This window comes from Rhincodon typus, unplaced genomic scaffold (genome assembly GCF_021869965.1).
Source record: "Rhincodon typus isolate 14 unplaced genomic scaffold, sRhiTyp1.1 hic_rhity00001112, whole genome shotgun sequence".
Classification (NCBI taxonomy): domain Eukaryota; kingdom Metazoa; phylum Chordata; class Chondrichthyes; order Orectolobiformes; family Rhincodontidae; genus Rhincodon; species Rhincodon typus.
In genome coordinates, this window is record NW_025966750.1 from 4368 (window position 1) to 29155 (window position 24788).

The window sequence follows — 24788 nt, forward strand, 5'->3', positions numbered from 1 at the left end:
AGCGAACCAGGACATAGAAAGAAATGTACCCAGGACGAGCGCTGTTAAAATACTTTCATTCCTGAACTTCATCTCATGCCAGAAACACACAAAGCGAACAGGTATCTGCTAGTGCTGGGTATTGTCTCGTTTGGGGGCTGGGATCAAGCTTTGTGAGATTAATCCAGGCAAGCACTGTCTTTCATTCTCCCCAATAGTCCTGCTTTTGTCTTGATCCTCTCACTCAATCTTCAGATAGTGTCCACTGTCACAGAATCTGATAAGGGCAGTGTTCCACTTTGACCAATATTCTATCTCTTCCTTCGTGAGTGCAGTTCCCAGCTTGTTCAAAGGTCTCCTCTCCAGCGTTTACGCTTTTAATCTATTTCCACTCTTAATTCTTCCCTGATTTGCCCAGTCATTTTTTCCATGTCTTTCCTCTCCGGCAGCTCCGCTCTTTATTCGAGTTGCTGCTGAGTTCAGTGACACACACACACAGAGATCGCTCAGTCCCTGCCGAATGACTCTCTCTGCTCAGACGATTGTCATGGCTTCACAATCTCTGTTGCTAGCCCCATCGGTCTCCGCCCTCACTGCCGCTACCCTTCCTGCCTCTGGAGTGGTTCTCACTGAAGCAGCTGGTCTCTCCCTCGCTCTCACATATAAGTACACGCATCCAGTTCCTTTATTTTCTTTCACTTCTGTCTTAGATATCAGCAGTGGCTGCAGTCTGTGTTACTCGGGTGTTGCTTCCTCTGTGTTTTTATCTCAGGTATCGTTCCCCCTGTGCGTCTTCCGCCTGCTGCCTCTGAGTGCATCTCGGGCATTGCTCTGTGTACATGTGGAGTTTACGCCCTATGGGTGTACGTAGAGTTTGTTCCCTGTGCGTATTTGTTGGGACTTGCTCCCTGTGTGTATTTTGGGCTTTACTCCCTGCGTATTGCTGGGGCGCAGCTTTAAACTTTTACAGATATTGTTCCTTCGCTCTACCCTAAACCTGTTTGTATTTCTATTTTCAGCCCCTCCTCTTACAACAAAGGCAATCATGGCAAAATAAAGCTTAAACTACAATTGATCTACAGCCTAACCACAGGAATTTTATTAGGCCCATTCCTTTACACTATCCTTCTACCCTTGTTGCATAACTAAAGTGTATGTTGGTCATTTTTTGTGTTTCTAATTATGACATGCTTGTAATTATAACTAATATAAAAATAACTTTCACGAAATTGGTGAAAGTGATGATTTTATATCATATTTATATATATAAATTCAATTACTTAGGAAAGGTGTTTCAGAGATAGTAGGAACTGCAGATGCTGGAGAATCTGAGATAACAAGGTATAGAGCTGGATGAACACAGCAGGCCGAGCAGGAAAGGGTCTAGGCCCGAAAGGTCAGCTTTCCTGCTGTGTTCATCCAGCTCTACACCTTGTTACTTAGGAAAGGTGTTTTCTTAGGTATCTCTATTCTCGTACATGATGTGGGAGTTACATAGATTAGTGTTTTGATCCAATGAGGAGCTGAGCCAAATAAGCACGTTTCATAATGATATCCATTTATGAATATGGATGACACGCATTTCAACCCCATCTAGTGGCTCCCTTCTGTAGTGCAACGTTTGTCACAGCTGATGAGAAGATGGACTTTTATAGTAATCACTGTTTAATTCCCACGGAGTTACCGTGGACGTATTTTCTAACCAATCTATTCAGAAATATTATGACATATCTCCGGAGCAGGTGGCTTAGAGGTAGGGACAGTGGTGCTGCACCACAAGAAGCCTTATATGGAGTTTGCGTGCGCTTTAGTTACACAGTTAATTTACACCTGTTTAACGAAAGGATAATTTTGTTGCTTTTTTTTTAGAAAGAGATATCAGTTATGGGCCTCGCTGCGTCTGTCGCTGAAAGAGCGTGTTTGTTAAATAGCAGCAGGAATAACACTTGGTGAGGAATTCGGATTTGCCTATGCATCACAGCAGCTAATCCAGAGAAACAGTCTGTGTCAAACGCAAAAAGGGGATTTGGTAGTAGAGTGATAATGTCACTAAAGTTAACAAGCATAGAATCCCTAAATATGCGGGATGAGGCCATTCGGCCCGTCGAGTCTGCACCGACCCTCTGAACAGCACCCCACTCTATCCTCGTAGCCGCTCATTCTACCATGGCCAATCCACCGAGCCTGCACATCTCTGGACACAACTGGGCAATTTAGCATTGCCAATCCACTTAACCTGAACATCTTTGGACTGTGTGAGGAAAACCACACAGACACGGAGGGAACACGCAAACTCCACATGGGCAGTCACCCAAAGCTGGAATCAAACGCAGGTCCTAGGACTGTGAGATAGCACTGCTAACCGTTCCACCCAATCTAGTACACCAGCATAATGTTCTAGGGACGTGAGGTCAAACCCCATTATGATGGTGAAACTTAAATTCACACAAACTGGAATGTAGAGCTAGCTTCACGTTAACCATGTAACCGCTGTCAATTGTCAGTTTCTAAAAAAATGTCTGGTTTTTTTTTTAAAGTACTTTAAAGGATATCTGCTGGCCTAATTGTGACTCCAGACGCACAGCAATGTAGTCAACTCTTAAGTGCCCTCTGGGAAATTAGGCAGGGGCAATCAGTCCTATGTAGGGAGTGCTGCCTGGTTTACGTTTACTAGCCCCCTGGTTCTGACACTGGGCTTATGTAGTGGAATGTGGTGTGGTGGAAAACACAGAAGGCAGATGCTTCAGAGGCAAAAAATAATTTATTGAAAAACAGCAAATTGAATATGTTTACAGAAAACAAGAAAGTGAATATCAAGACCTGCCTATTCTGACTGAGACTGGTCTCCCAGTTAACTTGGCCTCCAGTTAAGCTTCACAGCCAAGATTTGATACAGTGGGTGGCTGTTACCTATGCTAGAGAGAGATTACCTGCTGACCTTAAATCCTATTCCACTTCCCTTCCTGAGGGGTGCCCTACATCATTAACCCTGAATCCCACCTTCCCCTATCTAAGACTAGCCAAGCTGGTTTAAAAGGTCTCCATGACCTTAAGCTTGCCCCTGGAGTGAAACACAATTTTGACAGGGCCTTATCTGTAGTCTTTTGCCATAGCTGGGACTCCGTAAAGGGCCGCGACTTCCGATAACAGTCAGTCTGGTGGTATCTGCTTTTTTTTTAATTCATTAACAGGATGAGGGTGTCGCTGACCACGCAGCATTTATTATCCATCCCTAATTGCCTAGAGGGCAGTTGAGAGTCAACCACATTGCTGTGGGTCTGGAGTCACATGGAGGCCAGATCAGGTAAGGATGGCAGTTTCCAGCCCAAAAGGGCAATAGTGAACCAGATGGGTTTTTTTCTGACAATGAGCAACGACTTCATGGCCAGATATTTTTATTGAATTCAAATTCCATCATCTACCATGGATTTGAACCCAGGTCCCCGGAGCGTTACCTGGGTCTCTAGATTAACAATCCACCGGTAATACCACTAGGCTATCACCTCCCCATAAACCGCTGATGTGGTTAGACACATTGGACCAGACCAGTGAGTACCTTGGGTTTTCTTTCTTTTCTTGGTGATCTTTGCGAGTGGGTTGTTGGTTTGGATGGTGGTGGATGTTGTTGGTGTTGCCCTGATCAGTGTCTTGTATCTCTGGATGCCTTCTGTCGCCTTTAGGCATTGAGTGGAGGTTTGTGGTTAGTTGCTGGTGTTTAGTGGTTGTGAAGGCCGCTCTCCTTCGTGAGCGAGGTCTACTTCTTGCTCGGACTCTCGAACTCCCCTTGCGGAGCCCACACCGGGTTGGAATCGGGGCATGTTGCTGGTATCACAGTGCCCAGAGCTGGGCTCAGGGGGTCCAGCTGTACCCAACTGCGGGTCCCCTTATCTCCCACCTAATCTGTTGGGCTATTGTTCCTCCTGTCGGGGCTGAATGAACTTCATGATCACTGGAGTAGGTGTGAATGGTTTTTTGATTTAAGGTGAATGGTTTTGGAATGTCCAGTATTTCCCTTGGATTGGTATTCATTCAGGTTTGAAAAGTGGTGTGAATGTTTTTACATCCAAAGGTGGAACAGGTTTGCACATAGCACAATGGTGTGGAACGTTTGGTATTTCTGTGCCTGAGCACTGGCTGGAAAATTGAATAGCTTTGTATCTCTGTAGGCTCCAGAAGGTCCAAGGTTTTGTTTGTTTCCTACAGTCTGGCTTCCACTGTTTAAGCTGGAGCATGAACGGGTCTTTTAGTTTCTGCAAACTAACCCCTGTTCCAGACATCTGCCCCTGGGCTTGCGTCTTCCCCAGTCTGTCCCAACCAGCCTTTGTAGCCCATGCTTTCTGGAGTCCCAAAAGTTCAGTGAATTTACTCCAATGTAATTTCCACAACTTCTGTCTTCAGAGAGTTTTAAGTCCAGGGTATGTCCAAAAACTGATGGGGATTTTTGCCCCACCTTCACCTGACCTAGCCACTGGTGGTTGCATTGCATGAACAATTTTTTTAAAAAATATGTACACAATCAGCCCAACGAGTTCACATTTATAAAACAACACAGAGAATGCTGGAGAAAGTCAGTAGTTCTGGCAGCATCGGTGGAGAGAGAAATAGTTGTTTGTTCTGAAAAACAAATACCAGACTCAATGTTGACTCTCTTTCTCTCTCCACAGATGCTGTTAGATCTACCGAGTTTCTCCAGTATTCTGTTTGTTTTGAATTTGTAGCATCTGGAGTGTTTTGCCTATATATTGCTTATAAATTGATGTCTCACAGGTACATTTGGTGTTTGAATGTTTTTCCTACCTTCCTGTTGAGCAGCTATTAGATATGTTTTGGTATCAGACAGATTGATTGCATTTTCTTTTTGACCCAACAGTAGTTCTAAAGAACTTACAGGGATACAGTGATTTTTCCTTTTTTAAAAAAATAAACAGAACTTTGAAGATGCTATTAATTAAAATGTGGCAGAAAACTCAACAGGTTAGAAGAGAAAGTTATTATTTGCAGGTGAATAAAGGTGAAGTAGCCATAATCTTTCCAGACATTAGGACAGTTCTCTCATTAGAACTGAGGGTCAGAGAAGGAAAATTTCATTGCAACCTCAGCTGGTAGTAGAAATTGAACCCACCCTGTTAGCACCCATATCAGCCATCCAGCCAACTGAGCTAAAGCAACCCCATAGTGAATCAAATATATCACTTCTGCGTATCTCCAAACACCTTAGATTCAAATACTTTTGAGCTATTGTAAAGTAGGATACCTAGCAGACAATTTGCACATGGGAGACTCCCAGGCAGAAATGTCATGGTGATCAGATAATTTTGTTTGACTGCTGCATAGATATCAGTTAGTACACTGGAGAGAACTCCTTTAATCTTTGCAACAGTGCCATGGAAACTTTTAAGTCCAGCAGAGAGAGCAGAAAATTTATCCTCCAGTACAAAAACAGCATCTCCAACAGATGCAACACCACACAAGCAGTGAGTACATCCCCTGCAGTTGCAGTGACAATAAATGCAGTTTACAAAATTGCTCATTTAGCACTGTTCTGAAGTGTCATAGAGTCACAGAGTTGTACAGCACAGAAACAGACCTTTCGGTCCAACTCATCAATGCCGACCAGATATCCTAAATTAATCTAGTCCTATTTGCCTGCATTTGGCCCATATCCCTCTAAACCCATCCTATTCATATACCCATCCAGATGCCTTTTAAATGTTGTAATTGTACCTGTCTCACCAGTTCCTGTGGCAGCTCATTCCATACACGTACCACCCTCTGCGTGAAAAAGTTACCCCTTAGGCCCCTTTTAAACCTTTTCCCTCTCGCCTTAAACCTGCGCTCTCTAGTTTTGGACTCCTCTATCCACGGGAAAAGACCTTGTCTATTCACCCTATTCATGCCCCTTGTGAATTTACAAGCCTCTACCCAGTTCCTAGGTTTATAAAAGCAAAATGGGGGAGACGGAGAGAGAGGAAATAATTAGGAGAATAATAATGTAAATCAAAGAACTGCCGGCGCTGAAGATCTGAAACTGCTGGAGAAAATCTGTGGAGGGAAAGCAGAGTTAGCGTTTTCAATCTGGTGAGAGAATAATAATAAAGCTTAAGTAAAGGGTAAGGTTTAAGTAAATAAGGGTGAGAAAGTATGAGGAGCAGCAGCCGCCGCCATCGACTAAAGTGGGTGCCAATGGCACCAGTCAAGCCTAGATTATGTTAAATCCCTAGGGTGGAACCTTTTTAACAATGTATTTAAGTTACTTGTATAGTGCAGCAGATTTATACAAGAAAGTATACTGTGGAAATGTGTTGTATTAAAACCTGTTGGAATTAATGGGTTAATGTTTATTAAAATAACAAAGGTATTTCATATTTGCAAAAAAAATAGCTAACACTGTAAAGGGAAACTGTTTGAGATGTTTTTCAAATGAAATGTTAAGCCTTGAGTAGTTACTAAAGACCTCGTGGGATTTGTTTCATCAGTGAATTTTGGTGTTCAGCAATTTTAAAATTCTTTCCTTAAATTAACAACCATTCTTATTTTTTGCAATCTATTACAGTAAAAAGTGGAGAAACATGAAAATACCTCCAACAATTTTGAGCACATCTCTCATTGCTGATTCAGATTTAAGAGATTTTTGATCACAACTACAACTGCTTTCTCTTTAAAAGCTTCACCCAGCGTCCAAACACTAATCAGCTATTGCATCAAGAAGTATTTTCTCATATTGAAGACGGAAACAGAGTTAACGTTTTGAGCCTGATATCATTTCAAAACTGAAGAATCGTAACTCTATTTCTCTCTTCACAGATGCTACCAGATCACGAGTTTCTCCAGCATTCTCTGCATTTGCTTCAGACTTCCAGCATCCACAGTATTTTGCTTTTTTTTTCTCGTATTGCTTTCACTTCTTTTGCCAATTACTTTAAATATGTGCTTTCTCATTCTTGCTCCTTTGATGAAGAGGAACTGTTTCTCACTATCTATTCTGCCTCTCAAAATTTTGAATATCTCTATCAAATCTCCTTTCAGCCCTTTCTTCTCAAAGGAACGCAGTCCCAGCATCTTTAGTCAATCTATATAACTGAAGTCTGACATCCTTGGAACCATTTTCATGCATTTTTTCTGCACCCATTTAATTCTTCACACCCTTCCTAAAGTGAAATGCCAAAAATAGGATGCAATATGCTGAGACTGAACTTCTATCTTATACAAGTTCAATGCAATCTCCTCGTTCTTGTACTTTATGCTCCTATTAATGAAGTCTAGGGTACTATATACTTTATTAACTGTGTTCTCAACCTGTCCTGTCACCTTTAATGGATTATGTAAATATACACTCATGTTCCTCTGCTCCTGCACTTTTTGTTTCTTTTACCTCTTCGTGATCTTCCTTACAAACTGAACAACTTCATGTTTTCCCATATGGAGCTTCATTTGCCATCTACCTGCCATTTAACTAACTTGTCAATATACTTTTACATTGTAAATATTCCTCGTCGCAATTCATAATGAATCAGATTTTTTTCTTTTTAATCAGAAATAAATTGTGAAATAGTGCCCTATATGCCAAGGTCCAGGAAATTAGTATATATCAGGAAAACAGGGGCTTCAATAGTGATACCTGGGATATTCCAGCTTAAACATTCCTCCAGCTCAAAAAAACATATGTTGTTGTTTCTTGTACTCCACAAATGTGGTACACTGCATTTATTGGTGTTGCAACAGAAGGGGTCATACTCATTGTCCATGTATCAATAGTGCCTATGACTTCACTGATAAGTAGAATTGGGAATGGGGGGAAAACAAACAGAGTAGGGAGTGGAAGATAGTGGGGGTGAACAATCAGGGCTTGGAACAGGAGGATGGAGGGTTAGGGCTTAGCAGAGTGGGAGAGTGGAAGGGGAAGGAAGAGAAGAGTCGAGATCAGGACAGCAGGGTAGGAAGGTGAACATAGGGAGCGGGAGAGCATAGCTCTGATTGTTCGGAATCCCTACCCCCAGAGTGTGGAGCGTAGACAGCAGAGCTGAAAGCTGGAGTGGGAGACTGCAGGGCAGGGAACAGAAGAGCAAGACACCGGTGCTGTGAGTGAAGGGAGGGTGATAACGGTTTCTTGGACGCAGCAACATCACATGCACATGCAAAAATGCAGCTTCTGTCATGGCAGTTTGACATCATTGCCACCTGTGTAAGTGGTGGCCATCTTTGCTGGTCATTTTGGTGTTGCCAATAGGCACTCTGAATTTTGTATCCATATTGTTACTTAGAATTTTCTTTCATTAGCTATAACTTTTCTCACAAGTCTGTTGTGGGCATTGTATCAAACACTTTTTGGACATCCATGTATACAGTCAACATGAACAATGTTGCCCTCATCAATTCTTCCTGTTATGTTTTCAAAATATTCCAGCTACTATTTTAGCTAAACAAATTTCCCGTGACTATTTCCTTCCAGTAATACCTCACAAAATTATGGTTTCACTGCAACAACAATTGTGTTGGCAATATGTCCAGGTAGCCTATGTGAGAGTTTAGTGGTGTGACATGTACAATTGTAAGTAACACTATGGTTGAACAGAGAAGCAGGAATAAACCATTCAGCCTCTCGAACCTGCTCCACCACTCAAAATCATCTACCTCAATTTCATTTCCTTGTACTATCCCCAAATCCCTTGATTTTTTTTGATACCTAGAAATCAATCAGTTTCTGCATTGAAGAAATGTAATGACTAAGCTTCAAAATACCTCCAGGGTAAAAAATTCCAAAGGTTCACTACCCTCTACATGAAGAAGTTCTTCCTCCCCTCAGTCCTAAATAACTTGCCCCTTATTCTAAGAGTGTGTTGTCTGATTCTAAACTCCACAAGAAGGGGAACCATCCTTCCTACACTTACACTGTCTACCCCTTTAAAATTAAGTTTCGATGGCATCACCTTTTATTCTTCTAAACTCTCACAAATACAGGGGCAGTCTCCTCACAGGGCAGTCTTGCCATCCCAGGAACTAATCTGGTGAACCTCCATTGTACTCCTCTGTGACAAATATATCTTTTATTGGGTAAGGGGATCAAAACTGTAGAGTATGGCAGATACAGTGTCACCAAGCTTCTATAAAGTTGGTGTATGACATTTTTACAGTTATACTCACCCTACAGAGTTCATACTTGACAACTACACATGAACATTTCCCTTGAGATAATAAGGTGCAGAGCTGGATGAACACAGCAGGCCAAGCAGCATCAGAGGAGCAGGAAGGCTGACGTTTCAGGCCTAGACCCTTCTTCAGAAATGGGGGAGGGGAAGGGGGTTCTGAAATAAATAGGGAGAGAGGGGGAGGCGGATAGAAGATGGATAGAGGAGCTGATAGGTGGAGAGGAAACAGACAGGTCAAAGAGGTGGGGATGGAGCCTGTAAAGGTGAGTGTAGATGGGGAATTCGGGGGGAGATACATCAGTCCAGGGAGGATGGACAGGTCAAGGGGGCAGGATGAGGTTAGTAGGTAGGAGATGGGGGTGGGGCTTGAGGTGGGAGGAGGGGATAGGTGGGAGGAAGGACAGGTTAGGGAGGTGGGGACAAGCTGGGCTGGTTTTGGGTTGCGGTAGGGGGAGGGGAGATTTTGACATTTGTGAAGTCCTCACATACCACCCCACCAACCTCCGGATCCGACGCATCATCCTCTGACACTTCCGCCATCTGCAATCCGACCCCACCACCAAAGACATTTTTCCCTCCCCACCCTTATCTGCTCTCCGGACTCCCTTGTCCGCTCCACACTCCCCTCCCTCCCTTCCAGTCCCTCCAGCCCCACCACACCCAGCACTTTCCCTGCAACCGCAGGAAGTGCTACACCTGCCCCTACACCTCCCCCCTCACCCCCATCCCAGGCCCCAAGAAGACTTTCCACATCAAGCAGATGTTCACCTGCACATCTGCTAATGTGGTGTACCGTATCCGCTGTTCCCGATGTGGCCTCCTCTACATCAGGGAAACCAAGCGGAGGCTTGGGGACCGCTTTGCAGAACACCTATGCTCGGTTCACACTAAACAACTGCACCTCCCAGTCGCGAACCATTTCAACTTCCCCTCCCATTCCTCAGACGACATGTCCATCCTGGGCCTCCTGCAGTGCCATAATGCTGCCACCCGAAGGTTGCAGGAACAGCACCTCATATTCTGCTTGGGAACCCTATCAATGTGGACTTCACAAGCTTCAAAATCTCCCCTCCCCCTACCGCATCCCAAAACCAGCCCAGCTTGTCCCTGTCCTTCCTCCCACCTATCCCCTCTGCCCACCTCAAGCCCCACCCTCATCTCCTACCTACTAACCTCATCCCACCCTCTTGACCTGTCCGTCCTCCCTGAACTGACCTATCCCCTCCCTAACTTCCCACCTACACTCACCTTTACTGGCTCCATCCCCACCTCTTTGACCTGTCTGTCTCCTCTCCACCTATCTTCTCCTCTATCCATCTTCTATCTGCCTCCCCCCTCTCCCTATTTATTTCAGAACCCCCTTCCCCTCCCCCATTTCTGATGAAGGGTCTAGGCCCGAAACGTCAGCCTTCCTGCTCCTCTGATGCTGCTTGGACTGCTGTGTTCATCCAGCTCTGCACCTTGTTATCTCAGATTCTCCAGCATCTGCAGTTCCTACTATCTCTGAACATTTCCCTTGTTGACCGCTATTATCTCTAAAGTTCATGAGTAGCAAAGCCAACTGTCACATTCCAACGCCTTCTCATGCTCTTTGCAGCATTCCCTACCTGTGGTCCATGGGCTTCTCTCATGCCAATACTAATACTGCTGAAAAACAAGACATTAGGAGATTTGTTACCAAAGAACATTTGAGAAATGCCTTACGAATGGCTGTCTCTGATTTTGCCTTTTCACCTTGTGAAGAGGCACCTGGATTCTCCTTGCTAACATCCATAACAGTAGATGGGCTCGGGCTTACGCTTCATATGAGGTTGGTGTTGATGCTTTGCCACTAAATGAAATTAAGTTAAACTGACACAATAAAGAGGTGGGTGGTAGGGGATGGAGATAAATAGCACTTAACAACCACATGCACATATTTCTCTTGTTCCAACTGCTATTATCTCTCAAGATAATGATCCAAATCTGTTTTGAAAAAAATGAACATGCAAAAACATAGACCATTAGTGTCAAAAAAATGATTTTGTTTATTGCTTTGGAAAGAGACAATTTATAAAAAGCAAAATATTTACTGAATATACTTAGGTTTTTTGTTAGTATATCTAGTGACAATAACCACAGCTTCATTGCTAAATGCTGAGAAGGAAATTAGAATCCACTATGGACCTGGAATTTGACTTTTTGTACTTGGGGAAAATTAGTTGCTGATTGCTGTCAAGATTATGTACTAATGACAGCAACTTCTGGTCTCTGCATATGTGTGGCTAAGTGTGGAAACCCTAAAGTTTCTGTTGGAGACACTGGTCCTGTCTCTGCACAATAAGACTGTTGCAGTCATTGCAGGTGCAATCAGCACAGGACTAGTAATTTTACATTAACTTTAATATTTTAAGTTCTATTCTCATTGAAAATGAAAAAACAATGTATAAGTTAGGACTTCTTGAATTAACTCTTAAGTGTTCTAAGTCACAATTATTTATAAACAACCTCGCTGAACCTTAGAAATACAGAATGCTGTTCCTTATATTTCAATATAAAAATTCCATATTTTTAAAATTCATATTGCAACAAATAAAAGGTAAAATTAACTTAATCTCTACCTTTAACTCTGTGCTTGACCTAATTGTTATCGTACCTTCTGTAAAATGATTAAAGAGTGAATTTGCAGATTTCCTGCAAAAATTCCTCAATTTGGTTGGCTGCTCTGCCTTTGCTGGATGTCAAAAGTTCTCCATGGAGAGCTCCAGTGTGAAATTGGCATAGTAATAGGGGACAGCAACATCACAGAATTTGCTAAATCCTTTTGGTCTATTTTTATTTCAAAAATATACTTTATTCATATAAATATCTTTATATTATATTGACATACAGTCACTAAAGCAGTTTGATTCTGTATGGCAGCATATGAAGAAACAAACAAACATTGGCGTTTAGCTCTATCCAACAAACAAACCAAAGGCAGCTCTTACTTGTGTAAGATTATAGTAACATATAATTGAAGTACCAGGAGGGTCTGATAATTGAACAGACCCCCATTTGACTTTGGCAGAAAGACCTCAGACAGTGGTTTCTCCACACTTTGCCTTGGCAGCAGCTGCCCCAAGTTTTAGTGCATCCCTCAGCACGTAGTCCTTGACCTTGGAATTTTGCCAGTCTGCAACAGTCGATTGGGGTCAACTCCTTGTTCTGGAAGACCAACAAGTTTTGGGCAGGCCAAAGGCTATCTTTCACCACGTTGATGGTCCTCCAGGCGCAGTTGATGTTTGTCTTGGTGCCTCCTGGGGAACAGACTGTAGAGCACAAAGTCCTGAGTCATGGAGCTGCTTAGGATGAACCTCAACAAAAATTACTGTATCTTTCTCCAGAATTCCTTTGCAAAGGCACATTCCAGCAGAGATGGATGATAGTTTCTAACCTCCCCCACAGCCACTTCAAGAGCAGCGTGCAGTGGCACAGACAGACTATGCATAGGAAATGGATCTCAAAGGTAATGCCTTTCTCATCACCAGCCAGTGCTAGTTGGAAAGTTCTGGTGATGAGGCATTTTGCCAAATGACTTTGACAGCCTGCTCAGGAATCACGACAGGATCCATCCTCTCCTTGCTTTTGGATAGCTTTCTTCAAGGTTACTGATAGCTCACAATTTCAGGAACTTTGTTTTTGGCAAAGGCACTTACAGCCTCCTCCACGCTCCTTACATTAATGTAGACGATGTACTGTTTTGAAGTCACCCACATTCAAAAATTCATTATCTTGTTGGCACAGGTGATTTTAATACAAACAGGCTACCTTTTACTGGGAATTGACTGTACCTACTCCTCCAGCGGCATCGCTCCATTGCAGGACATGTGGGAAGATCAAATTGCCGAAGACTAATTCTACAAGCCCGCCTTGATTTTCCGTTCTGTGTGGAAATGTAAACATCTGACTTCCTGAGGCGATGCTGACCTAACGTTCTGTCATGCCAATCTTACTTGCAAAATATAATTACAACTTCAACGCTAAGTATTAATGAGGTGGAAGAAGAACCTGACTTGCGGGAATTATTGATCCCAATAGCATGAGCCAGCTGTAAGACGCAGCAAAAGCTCTGGACCGATGATGCATTTATAACTTCTGTGTTTTATGTTCTTTATATTCACTAAGATATCTAGCAAATCATAGCATACAGTTCTGGAACGTTTGTATATGGTCGCGTGTTTTGTCGAAAAAGAGTAAAAATCTATAGGATTATTAAACACTTTATAGTTCAATTTGTGTGACATTAATATTGCTTGAATTATTTGTTTACAAGCCTCTTCATTTTTAGGCAAGAGACTTAAGAGAACGGATGGGGCAAGGCTTTTAGGTGTATCTTACCAAAATATAGAGATTTGGCTGAGGATTCAGAAAGAAATACGTGCATTTCCGCAAGGATTACAGAATAGCAATCCGGAAATTGAATTGCTGTTGATTCTTCCCTCCGGATGCCAGCGCTAAAGCCGACTACAGCATTCACATGAGCACCCTACCTGCGGTTAGTTATATCAGTATAGGCTGGGTAACCAATTAGGGAAAGTCTCGGCCAGAGGGAGGCAGACACTTAGAGCAGTAATAGGAGAAAACATTACTCAATCACCTTTTGACTAAAAACGATGGTCAGTAAAAGGGAAAGGTAAAACACATACCACAAATGCACTCTCAAATACTTACTCGTGTGACATTGGGCATTTATCTGCTTTAATGAGCATGATCAATGTTCATTATTCACCTAAATCTGCACGATTTCTCATTGGCATTGTCGGTTTCAGTAGGTGTGATCTGTCACACGCATTTTGCTGGAAAATTTCACGCCTAACAAATGTCCAATTTGGATATCTTTGCCCCATATACAGCAAACGTAGAGGCCTGTTTTTTTTTACCAAAGAGAATTATGATGTGCTCATTCTTGTTATGGAGTAATTTGGACAGGAACTTCCAATCCATTCACAACTGCAGTTGCACACAGAAATCAAGAAGTTGTGTCCAAGTTATTCTAGTCCTCCCCAGGATCTACAACAGTAGCACCTCACTGGGCAATGCATTAAAATCTACATTAAGGCATTGAGTTTGAGATACTTGCTTTTTAATTACACACTGGAGACTTCAAAAAATGTCTTTTAATGTTGTGACCAGTCACAATTACTTCCAAACAACTTGAAAATACAATTTCAATATGATTTTGTGGAGTCTCACTCCTGCAGTGCAATTAGTGTAGTGATTTGAAAATAACTTTTCTGTTTTAATTTGTTTGGAATTCCATTTTGCCTTCTCAATTTTGTTTTTCACTTTCTGAACATGATTTCAGTCTTAAGTTATGTCTGACTTAGAAAATGTTCATGTTCTTTTCGAAGTGTGCATAGACTTGGTGACCAACAAACTTCAGTCTCACTTGCAAACATGATCTCACCTCTGGCTGCTTTCCCTGGAAACAGACTGAGTACACTGTCGGGAACCCATCCACCAATGGACAGAATGCAACTGCAGACTTGTCACCAGACCCTTGAAGCTTCCATCTATCAGCAGCTTACAAGAGGTAAGAGCACAATGCAATATGCCAGTGGACTGATAGTTACAGCTAACCCGACCTTTACATGGTGAAAACAAGACTTGGATCATTATGGGCACAGGCCTGTCATTGCAATGATCTCTCATTGTGTCTACTGTCCAGGAGAGAACTCAGATTAAATACTAGTCTTCAGATGCTATCAGTCCCATATCTCTTTCATCATTAACTTTAGTGATTTATTTCAATAGTCATGATCTACTTGCTCCCTATTCAGCGGCACTCTCACTGCTGTCACAGTGAACACTGCCAGTCATGTTAACCTTGAGCTGGTGATGGGCCTTCCTGCCTCTCAGCTAGAATAGAATAGAATAGCCCAGTGATCCTGGAGGCAGGTTGTTTGGGTCCTTCTTATCAGGTCATGGCTGAACAACCTTTGCTGCTGCAAATGGGATTGATGCCTGAACATTTAGCAAATCTTCTGGACTTTAAGAAAGTTAGGATTCTTTAATCTGTTTAAAGTTTTGCTGTTACCAGCCCTTCTACACACATGTAGGTCACTGCATCAGATGCCGAACAACAGGTCTCTTCTCAAAAGCCTGAAAAAAATCTGTGGACAACTTTCAGTGAAATCTGTACCATAAATTTATTAACACAGCTAATGGTCCTTTTTTGGGCTTTATTTTAAATTGGGATGTTAATAAACCATAAAATTAGGAACCATATTTGAGCAAATGAGGTTAAATCTTCATGGATAGCTCCCAACATGTTTAGAAGAGGTGCAAGTAGACTTCCCAATATGCACTTTGTCCATTTTACTATTTGTTAATGAGTTATAGGCACCACTTACTGGACCAACATTCATTGCTCACTTCTAAATATCTAGTGTTAAAATTCAACCAAATAGCCCTAGCTCTTGAGTCACATGTAAGCAAGACCTCAAGAATGACAGATTTCCCACCCAATGTCTAAGATCTTTCTGCCGAAGTACAATGAGGGTTTGTTCTGTTATCAGAACCTCTCTTTACCTCAAAATGTATGTAAACCTTGTCTTGTACAAGTAGGAAATGCCTTTGGTTTTGCACTGCAGAGAATGTCAAATTCCAATATTTGTTTTTCCTTATGCAAAAACTAACAGAATTGCTTTGGTACCCATGGACATAAGGATTATTCATAAAAATGTATATTTTTGCAATTAAAAAAGTGAACTAGATGGTTTTTTATAGAAATAAACAGTAGATACATATTTGCTATTAGTCTGGCTTTTTAATCAAAATCAAATTTCACCATCTGTCATGTAAGATTCAAGTCCACGTCCCCAGAACGTTAGCCAAGGGTTCTCGATTACTAGTCCTGTGAAACTACCACTACTCCATGACCTTCCCTTATGCAAACATTTTTTGGAGGATCTGAGGGCATGCCTCCTGGAAAACATTGATCTTTTTACATAGTGCAGTCTGATTTATTTTAAACACTTTTTCTTAATTATTTTGTTTTAATTCAACAAAAAAAACCTGGAAGTTAAAGACGGCTCTTATCCTTTTTCTTAAGCAGCCCCTCCATTTGAACATGACTTGCTACGACTGGTTTAGTGAGTTCTAAGATGGCTGACAAATCTGCTGTATGAACTGCAAACTCTACCACATGTGAGGTAGGTGGTACTTTAAGGATCAAGTAGATAAGTTGTTTGGAGGTTTGAGTGTTCTCTCCTATATCTACAGTCCACGTCTGCAGGAAATCTTGCAATGTTTGGTGCTTTATTAAATGAACCTACTCTATTTTGGTCAGTTACAAGTCAGGGATTTGCATGTTTGACTGCTTCAGAGATGGTTTATGACATCGCTATAGCATTTTCCCATCGTCCTGGGAATCTCCTGCCACAACTGAATTCTTGAGTAAAGGAGTTGTTTTGGGAGTCTGGTGTCAGGCAGATGTAGATGTTCTGCTGTTGGACCTTTTTGTTTTTGTCATCGCATTTGGAGAATCCTGTAAAGACGCCATTGGTGATGTTTCTCCTATGATTTGAGATACATGCATATGAAAAACACCAAATGCATCAACAATTGTCCCTCTGTTGGCTGCCTTCTGCAAACCAGACTCTCCCCTCTTTGTACCCTCTAAGTAGTTGTCTCCCTGACTCATTTTATGCTTGTGGCCTCACAATACAACTTTCTTTATACTCCCTCCACCACCCCACCATTCCATCAACAATACTGTACTTTTTGGGGTTCACAAGATAAAATCACAGGTTACAATGAACATGGAGTAATTCCTGTGTGAAATTGACAAAAGCATTCCAAGCCTCTGAATCTCCAATTCAGCACCACCATCACAGTTGCTGTTTTTTTTTTTGCTGAGTCCAAAATTGGGCATTAAGAATGGCATTTAGCATGCAGTTAACTCGTGTATTTTGTCTAATTTTCTCAGATTCTGAAAGTCTTTTCTGTGTACTTACACCCCAAGGACTACAGTGGTTCAAGAAGAGGGCTCACCACCGTCTTCTCAAGGACAGTTTGGAATGGGCAACAAATAGCCAGTGGCACTCACAGTCTGTGAATGCATTTTAACAAAAAGTAAATGTCGCCAACTTAAAATGGACATATTTCTGGATGTTTCTTCATAGCATTCTACTACCCAGCATTCCTGTCAGTGGACAACTGACACAGCTGCCCTTCAATTTCACATACCAATTGGAAAGCAATCACATTCTTCATTGTGCAGTTGAATGAATCTTGACTGTTACTGCAACAGCTTTTATCCCCATCTATGCATTTTTTTAAAAATTAAATCAACTAAACACTTCAAAGGAAATAAATAGCACAATTTTTTTGCACCTATAATTCCTTTCTTTGGCTGATGACAAGTATCAAGCAACTGATGTTTAATTCCAGAATTTTCTAGGGCAATCCTAGACAGTTGGTAATCCTAACCTCACACCACTACATCACTCCATGTCAAGCAGGCTGACATTTGTCCACTCGAAACACATCACATTTGGAGATGGGAGAGACTTCTCTCCCATACTACCTATTCTCTAAACTGACAAAAGGTATCCAACAAAGGGAGTAAGCAAACCTCCCTCTTGTTGGCACACAATGCTGCAAATGTCTTCTTAACTTTCCATTCTGTCCAGTGCCCTACCTAAACGTTGCCACTTTTGAAACAAAAATAGAAAGAACATAGCACAGTACAGGCCCTTCGGCCCACAATGTTGTGCCGAATTTTTACCCTAAACCTAAGGTCTATCTAAGCTCCACTCCTACCTTATACTATCATCCATATGCCTATCTCATAGCTGCTTATATGCCCCTAAAGAGGCCGACTCCACTACCCTCTCCGGCAATGCGTTCCATGCCCCTACCACTCTCTGAAGAACCTACCTCCGACGTCTCCCCTATATCTACCTCCACTCACTTTAAAACTATGCCCCCTCGTAATAGCTACCTCCACCCTAGGAAAAAGTCTCTGGCTGTCCATTCTATCTATACCTCTGATCATTTTGTACACCTCTATCAAGTCACCTCTCATCCTTCATTGTTCTAAAGAGAAAAGCCCTAGCTCTCTCAACCTTTCCTCGTAAGACCTTCCCTCCATTCTAGGCAACATCCTGGTAAATCTCCTCTGCACCTTTTCCGATGCTTCCACATCTTTCCTGTAATGAGGCGACCAGAGCTTGACACATTACTCCAGATGTGGCCGAACCAGGGTTTTATATAGCTGGAGCATAACTTCACAGCTCTTGAACTCAATCCCTCTATTAATGAAAGCTAACACACCATACGCCTTCTTAACAACTCTATCCACCTGGGTGGCAGCTTTCAGGGAACTTTGGACATGAACCCCAAGATCCCTCTGCTCCTCCACACTGCCAAGAATCTTTCCATTAACCCTGTATTCTGCTTTCAAATTTGTCCTTCCAAAATGATTCGCCTCACACTTTTCAGGGTTAAACTCCATCTGCCACGTCTCAGCCCAGCTCTGCACGCTATGGTACATTATTAAGTCAGTCAATACAGATCCTAACACTATCTGTCTGAAAGTCATAGGGTATATTCCAAACTTGCATGACTGCAAAACAGCCACCCAGGATAAAGCAGAGTCAAGAAATCTACTAAAGAGAGGAGAGATCAATATCAAATACATGCACGCACACATTAAACAAACATATATAGATGGTATTATATATTTGGCCACAGGCCCAGATTTTGTGGTCAGAACGGATGGTGTAGGCAGCAAGTTACACTTTTCACATACTCGTGTGCAATGAAATTTTACACTGATATTTGCAGTAATTACAGAAATGAAACAGTGCAACATTTTCACTTGCAGACGTGACCTGTGCAAATAAGGCAAGCAATTATAAGGTAGATATGCCAAACAGACCGAAGAATCCCTACTGAGTCTAAACCAGGAAGAGTATAATAGATTATTCAATGTACTGTAGGAAAAGAAAAATAACATTAATATAAGGTGATGAGACGGAAAGAAAAACTAAAAAAAAAAGTCAGCAATGATGAAAATCTGAAAATGGGTGAGATGCTCTCTGGTCTAATGGGGTCCTGACGTTTAAAGATTATGAAATTCATTTGGGTGAGTTTATGGCGAGTGCACGGAGACAGGTTGGGGTAGAAGATACCTGCACGTGTATTCTTTGAATACAGGGTGATCATCGTACACCAACAACAACGGTTAAGCTAGGTTTGCACCCAGTGACAGGGAAGTCCGAGACGACTAGAGACCATGCTGTGTTGTAGGACAGAGGGGACTAGCAAATGTTCATCTTCCAGTAATTGTTACCAATTGTTACCATGATAGAGCAGGAGGCAAAGTCTATGGTGATGGCAACTAACAATGTCTAGGTGTTGGAGGCATATCCTGGGCCAGAGGCCAGGCCGCTTGCCAGCCCAAGCTTCTGTGGTGACAGGTTAAGGATCAAATCAAGATAGCGCACAGTGAGCTGAGAGAGGCCAGCTATATCCTGGGGATTTGCCTCAAGCCAACCTGTCTACCCAACCGTGCAGCATCCTGGCAGTCTGACTCGACCCTACCATATCCCAGAGGTGAAACAATTGGATTGTGATGGGAACCATTAACCTGGGCCTGTTCCTAAGAAAAAAACTCTTGCAGTTGTAAACATGGAACCTTCAGGTTTTTACTCAGTCCTTGCAGCTTATACTAGGTATTAAACGCTGCCCCTCTCCTGTCGGTTTGTCTTTGCTCCACACCACCACCATTTATACGAATTTGAATAGCAAGTCAGTCCCTGGGATAATAATATACAGCAGCTTGTGGAACAGCAGAGCAAATTGGACAGAAAATTCTGGGCAATATTTTTTGGTCAGCAATGAAGAAACAGTGATCACCACTGCCCTTGAAAGCTTACAAAGATCCAGAAAGGCTTGGTAACATGTATTTCCCCTTTCTAGATGGAAGTTAAAATTTGGTGCCAAATCTGGTGTTGTCATCAAGCAGGGCAAGCAGCCTATCACACTAAAGTATTCTTACAGTCAGCAAATGGGGGACGTTGGAAACACCAATTATCATTATCTGGAAATTCAAATTAGAAGTAACAAAGTAAATCAATTTTAAAATTAAGATGAAACTAAAATATCAAACTTTCAAAATAATGGGGATGTTCTTAGTGAGGGAGAAATTTTACAAAATTAAAATTCATTTTTTGGACAGGGGTGCTGTTTAGCACTAAATTAGAATATCGTGCACCATTAAAAACCCAGTTATGTCTTATTTAACAAAGTGTAACCTTTTCAAAACATGTTTCATTGAAACTAATAATGTCAAAGTTTCTATTAATGCATTGACTACCCATTGACTGTGATGCAACAGCGCACTTCACATGCAGATATGTGCAAAGGGTCAGAATGGTCCTCTGCACCTGCTGCTCTCATCAGGAACTGCTACAATCCAAGCTCCACCCTTCTCTACTGCAACACATGCTCCCCCTGCCCTGTTCTCTTGACATCACCTATGCTTTTTCTCCCCCTAAATGGTTGCTGAATGGGACTTTATTGCCCTACTGGCTGTTCTGTCAGATCGCAGTGATTGGCTAATTACGAATTTTATGCATGCACCCGCATAAACAGAGTTTGAACAGGCTTTGGCAAGCACATTGTGTAACAGAGTTACTGCTTGGATAATAGGATATTGTCCCTCATTGATCTGTAGAAAAATTCTCTGTTGGAAAGGTAAAGAATCTATGAAGTATACAAATTTGTTTGGGGAAGAAATTTCTGAAGTGATTCTGAACCTGAATTGTTTGTGAAATATTCCAGGAAGGGGGTCATAATACTAGTGGTGATTTTTGGAGGCATGGGGCTTAAATTTTTGGGTTGTGCTAGGGCAACTTATAGGAGATACCGGAATCAATTTAATCCACAAAATGTGAAATAATCAGGATAATGATATTTGTAATAATTTAGGAGAGACGCTGGGAGTTGCAAATTCCTGGGAAGCGTGGAAACTTAAGGCCACATCTGCAGATACCAACAGCAGCATACCTTAAGATGTAATATGCTGTTGCACATCTGGATGCCATGGAAGCCGTAAGATGGCAAGTGCACTAACTGCCTGAGAAGATTAAACATGGCTTTGTGAAAATTTCTCCAATATTTAATTTTGTATTGGATATTTTGGATCTGTGAAGTACTACCAATATGAACAGTTCACTGGAAAGTCGTAAGTCAGTCATTAATAGCTTACCCCACTCCCATTACAAAATATCCCCACCCCGACCAACACTCCAACCTGACTACCCATTCTTGCCTCCCCCACCCCCAAACTCACTCACTTCCATCCCTAAATTTCTTATTGTTTTTGAGGTATTTATCATTGAACAGAACATACAACTGTTGTGGGAAAGGGAAAAGGGGTGTGACCTCACCTCTTCTACACTGCACATTCTTCTGTCCTAGCACCTAAATCTGCTGCACCCAGGATTGGAAGACAGCTGCAGTTACCAAAAAAAAAAAAAAAAAAAAAAATTGTAATTCGTAATTGTCTTTTCTTACTGTTAGCTAGAATCACAACAGCACTGTTGCTAACTGGAAGGTCTGGCCCATTAAATTTTAACCTCAAATTCTTGGAATGTCTTTCAAGGCTGTTTTTGTAATTTTTCAATACTGTAAACTTCGAATTATTCACATAATAACAGGAACTTTGAAATTAACTTTTACTATATTATTCAAAAATGCTTTATGTATATATGTGCACAACTAAATACTAACAGGAACTTTTAAGCATATACTATTGTAAGTATCTACAGTATTATACAACAAAGATACCTTGCACAACTTAGAATTACTCATTGAAAACCAACAGGAACTTTGAACATAATTTTTCACAAATTGCTTTCACAGAAATTGTGTATCTGATCTCTCAGCTCCAATATGCATTACATTTTCATGAATTTTTTCCTGCTAATTTCAACAATTTATTTTTGATGAACTTTTACTTTTCACCTAACAGCATTCTTCCAGTAGGATGATATTTACCCAAATTCTCTTTGACTGATACACACTGACTCAAGTTTTGTGGAGCCTTTATTGGGCACTTCTTTGGAAGCAAGTTCATATGCGCATTTTTTTTTCATCTGACGTAGTTCCACAGCACTTCCCCTCATGTTTGAAGGTAGCATCTTCAAGTTTACTTTTCCCTTGTTCACTGTTGATTGGATCGTGATTTATGTGAACTTTTCATAATTATAACAATCTAAGCATGCTCCTGGAGGCCAAGAAAGCAGCAGCCATTATACTACCTAAATGTCATCAGTACAGTCAATTGCAGAATCAATAGTTAGTTTCTGACTTTGCGATATGAATGCTTGAACTGCTGGCATGAGTTCTTTCATTCATTTAAGATAGTATCACTTCTGTTCCATCTGCTTCTGTATGAAATTCTATTCTGTCAGAGACTGTCCAGTCACAACATGTCATTATTTCAATTTTTGTAGTTTCCTCCATGTATATGAACGAGCAGAATATCTCTCTGGGGATTTCTTTTCCGTACTGGGCTTAATTGGAACATGCAAACATGGTGACAAACAAATCTTCTAGTACATTTTAATTTTCAGTAGCCAGGTAGAGAAGATTTAGAGGCATTCTCTCAACATTGATGGCCAGAAAATTGAAACGACAGATGTTATGCTTCATTAATTCAAAGTAATGCTTATAAAACTGTGCGGCTGAACCAAACATGACCTGCACATTTCAAGCTCCATGTCCACTTGATACTACTTGTCAACAGTAATGCACTTTGTACCTGAATTAAGCTAGATTCCAATGGTGTCAGCATCTCTGTAATTATCCTGCCAGCTCCAAAAGATATTTCCCCGATATCGTTACTTCTGTTCTCCCACAGACCAAATCTATGATCCTTCTTTCACAGACCCCACAGTCCTCGTTGGATCCGATCCCTTTGGATTGCAGCCTAAGCACATCTGTTTCTGTTACTTCCATGCAGTGGCAAGTCTTGTCCGTGACAGACAGCTCAGAGTTGTCTTCTGTCATACAACGATGCCACATATGAGGCAGCTAGTACAATCTTTGTTTGTCGGATCCTATCAGTTACATTTCCGCTGAAAATCCTCACTACTGAGCATACACCAAATCTTTGACCAAACCTAACAATGGCATCAAATTTCACAAATACTGGTTCTTTCCATGATAAATACCTCCAAACAGCCTGTAGTAGGAAATTTGTGTTAAGGAAAAAAAAATTACTCCAATGGTAAAAAGTAGATCCATACAATTATCAAAGCACAATTGCTTCAGAAAACAAACAGATTTTCTCCCTTCCAGCACTGAACAGGAACAGAGTCCATGATGTGAGGAGGAAGAGCCAACTGAAGAGCAGGGAAATGTCAACCAGCTGATTTGCTTTTAACATAACAAAAAAGACCATGCACAAACAACCAATCATTCCAAATTTTATTATGCATTAACCACCATTATATTTAAATTAATATTTAAGTTATAGAGGTTATTGGAAAACTCTTGTTAGAACAGTCCTGGATGTGATTAGTAGCAGCAATAACAGAAGAGTTCATGTCCTGCAGTTACTTGTGAATTTTCTGGTGTTTCTGCAGGTGTGATGACTGAATGAATCCCTTCCCACATGCTAAACAGATGAATGGCCTCTCCCCACTGTGAACTCGCTGGTGTATCAGTAAGTGGGATGAAGTAATGCATCCCTTCCCACACTCGGAGCAGATGAATGTCTTCTCCCCAGTGTGAACCTGTTGGTGTGTCAGCAAGGTGGATGAACGAGTGAATCCCTTCCCACAGACTAAGCACATGAATGGCCTCTCCCCAGTGTGAGTGCGCTGATGGGCCAGAAGTTGCTTTATACTTTTAAAGCACTTCTGACAGTCGGAGCAATGAAAAGGTCTCTCCTCTGTGTGAACTTGCTGGTGTGTCAGAAGCTCAGATGACTGAATGAAACCTTTCCCACATGCAGAGCAGGTGAATGGCTTCTCTCCAGTGTGAATTCGTTGGTGTCTCTGAAAGTTCGCTGACTGGGTGAAACCCTTTCCACATACAGAACATGTGTACGGCGTTTTACCAGTATGAACTCGCTGGTGTCTCCGAAGGCTGGCTGATTGAGTAAAACCTTTCCCACAATCAGAACAGGTGAATGGTCTCTCCCCAGTGTGAATTCGCTGGTGTGTCAAAAGGCTAGATCTCTGTGTAAATTCTTCCCCACAAGCCAAGCAGCTGAATGGTCTCTCCCCAGTGTGACTGCGTCGATGATTTTCTATCTGGGATGGGTAACTGAATCTCTTCCCACAATATTCACATTTCCATGGTTTCTCCATATTGGGGTGGCCTTGTCTTTCTCCAAGACTTATAATCAGTTGAAAACTGATCCACAAATAGAACACATATATTCCTTTTTGCTATGAATAGCATGATACTTTTGCAGGCTGCACAATTAATTGAAATACTTCTTTCGCATTCAAAGGCTGCTGGTATTCAGGTCCTGAAGAATCGAGTAACCCCCTGTAAAAAGGAGTTTACAAAAACTATCATTTTCAGTTTAGGATCTAAAGTCACCAGATTCTCTTCTGCTTCCTGGCGCAAGATGGCTGTGCAATTGCCCTGTGGTACACTGCCCACAGGAGTCAC

The 24788-nt window shown here is 41.6% G+C and overlaps 1 protein-coding gene and 1 long non-coding RNA gene across 2 annotated transcripts; one reads left to right on the forward strand and one right to left on the reverse strand.

Annotated features, from left to right (window-relative positions):
- LOC125481178 lies at positions 1-17405 on the forward strand. The gene is made up of 4 exons (XR_007261243.1): positions 1-101; positions 14498-14679; positions 16201-16300; positions 17077-17405. It is a non-coding gene; the product is annotated as an uncharacterized LOC125481178 (long non-coding RNA).
- Positions 11196-24788, reverse strand: LOC109919415 (zinc finger protein 214-like). The gene is made up of 3 exons (XM_048592373.1): positions 22158-24788; positions 21548-21613; positions 11196-16664 (listed from the first exon to the last, which is right to left on the reverse strand). The coding sequence occupies exon 1, from the start codon at positions 24476-24478 to the stop codon at positions 23720-23722; it is 759 nt and encodes a 252-aa protein (XP_048448330.1). The 5' UTR covers positions 24479-24788; the 3' UTR covers positions 11196-16664; positions 21548-21613; positions 22158-23719.

Excerpts from the sequence above, each read along its gene's own strand:
- LOC109919415 (XM_048592373.1), bottom strand. The coding sequence starts at position 24,478 with ATGGAGAAACCATGGAAATGTGAATATTGTGGGAAGAGATTCAGTTAC.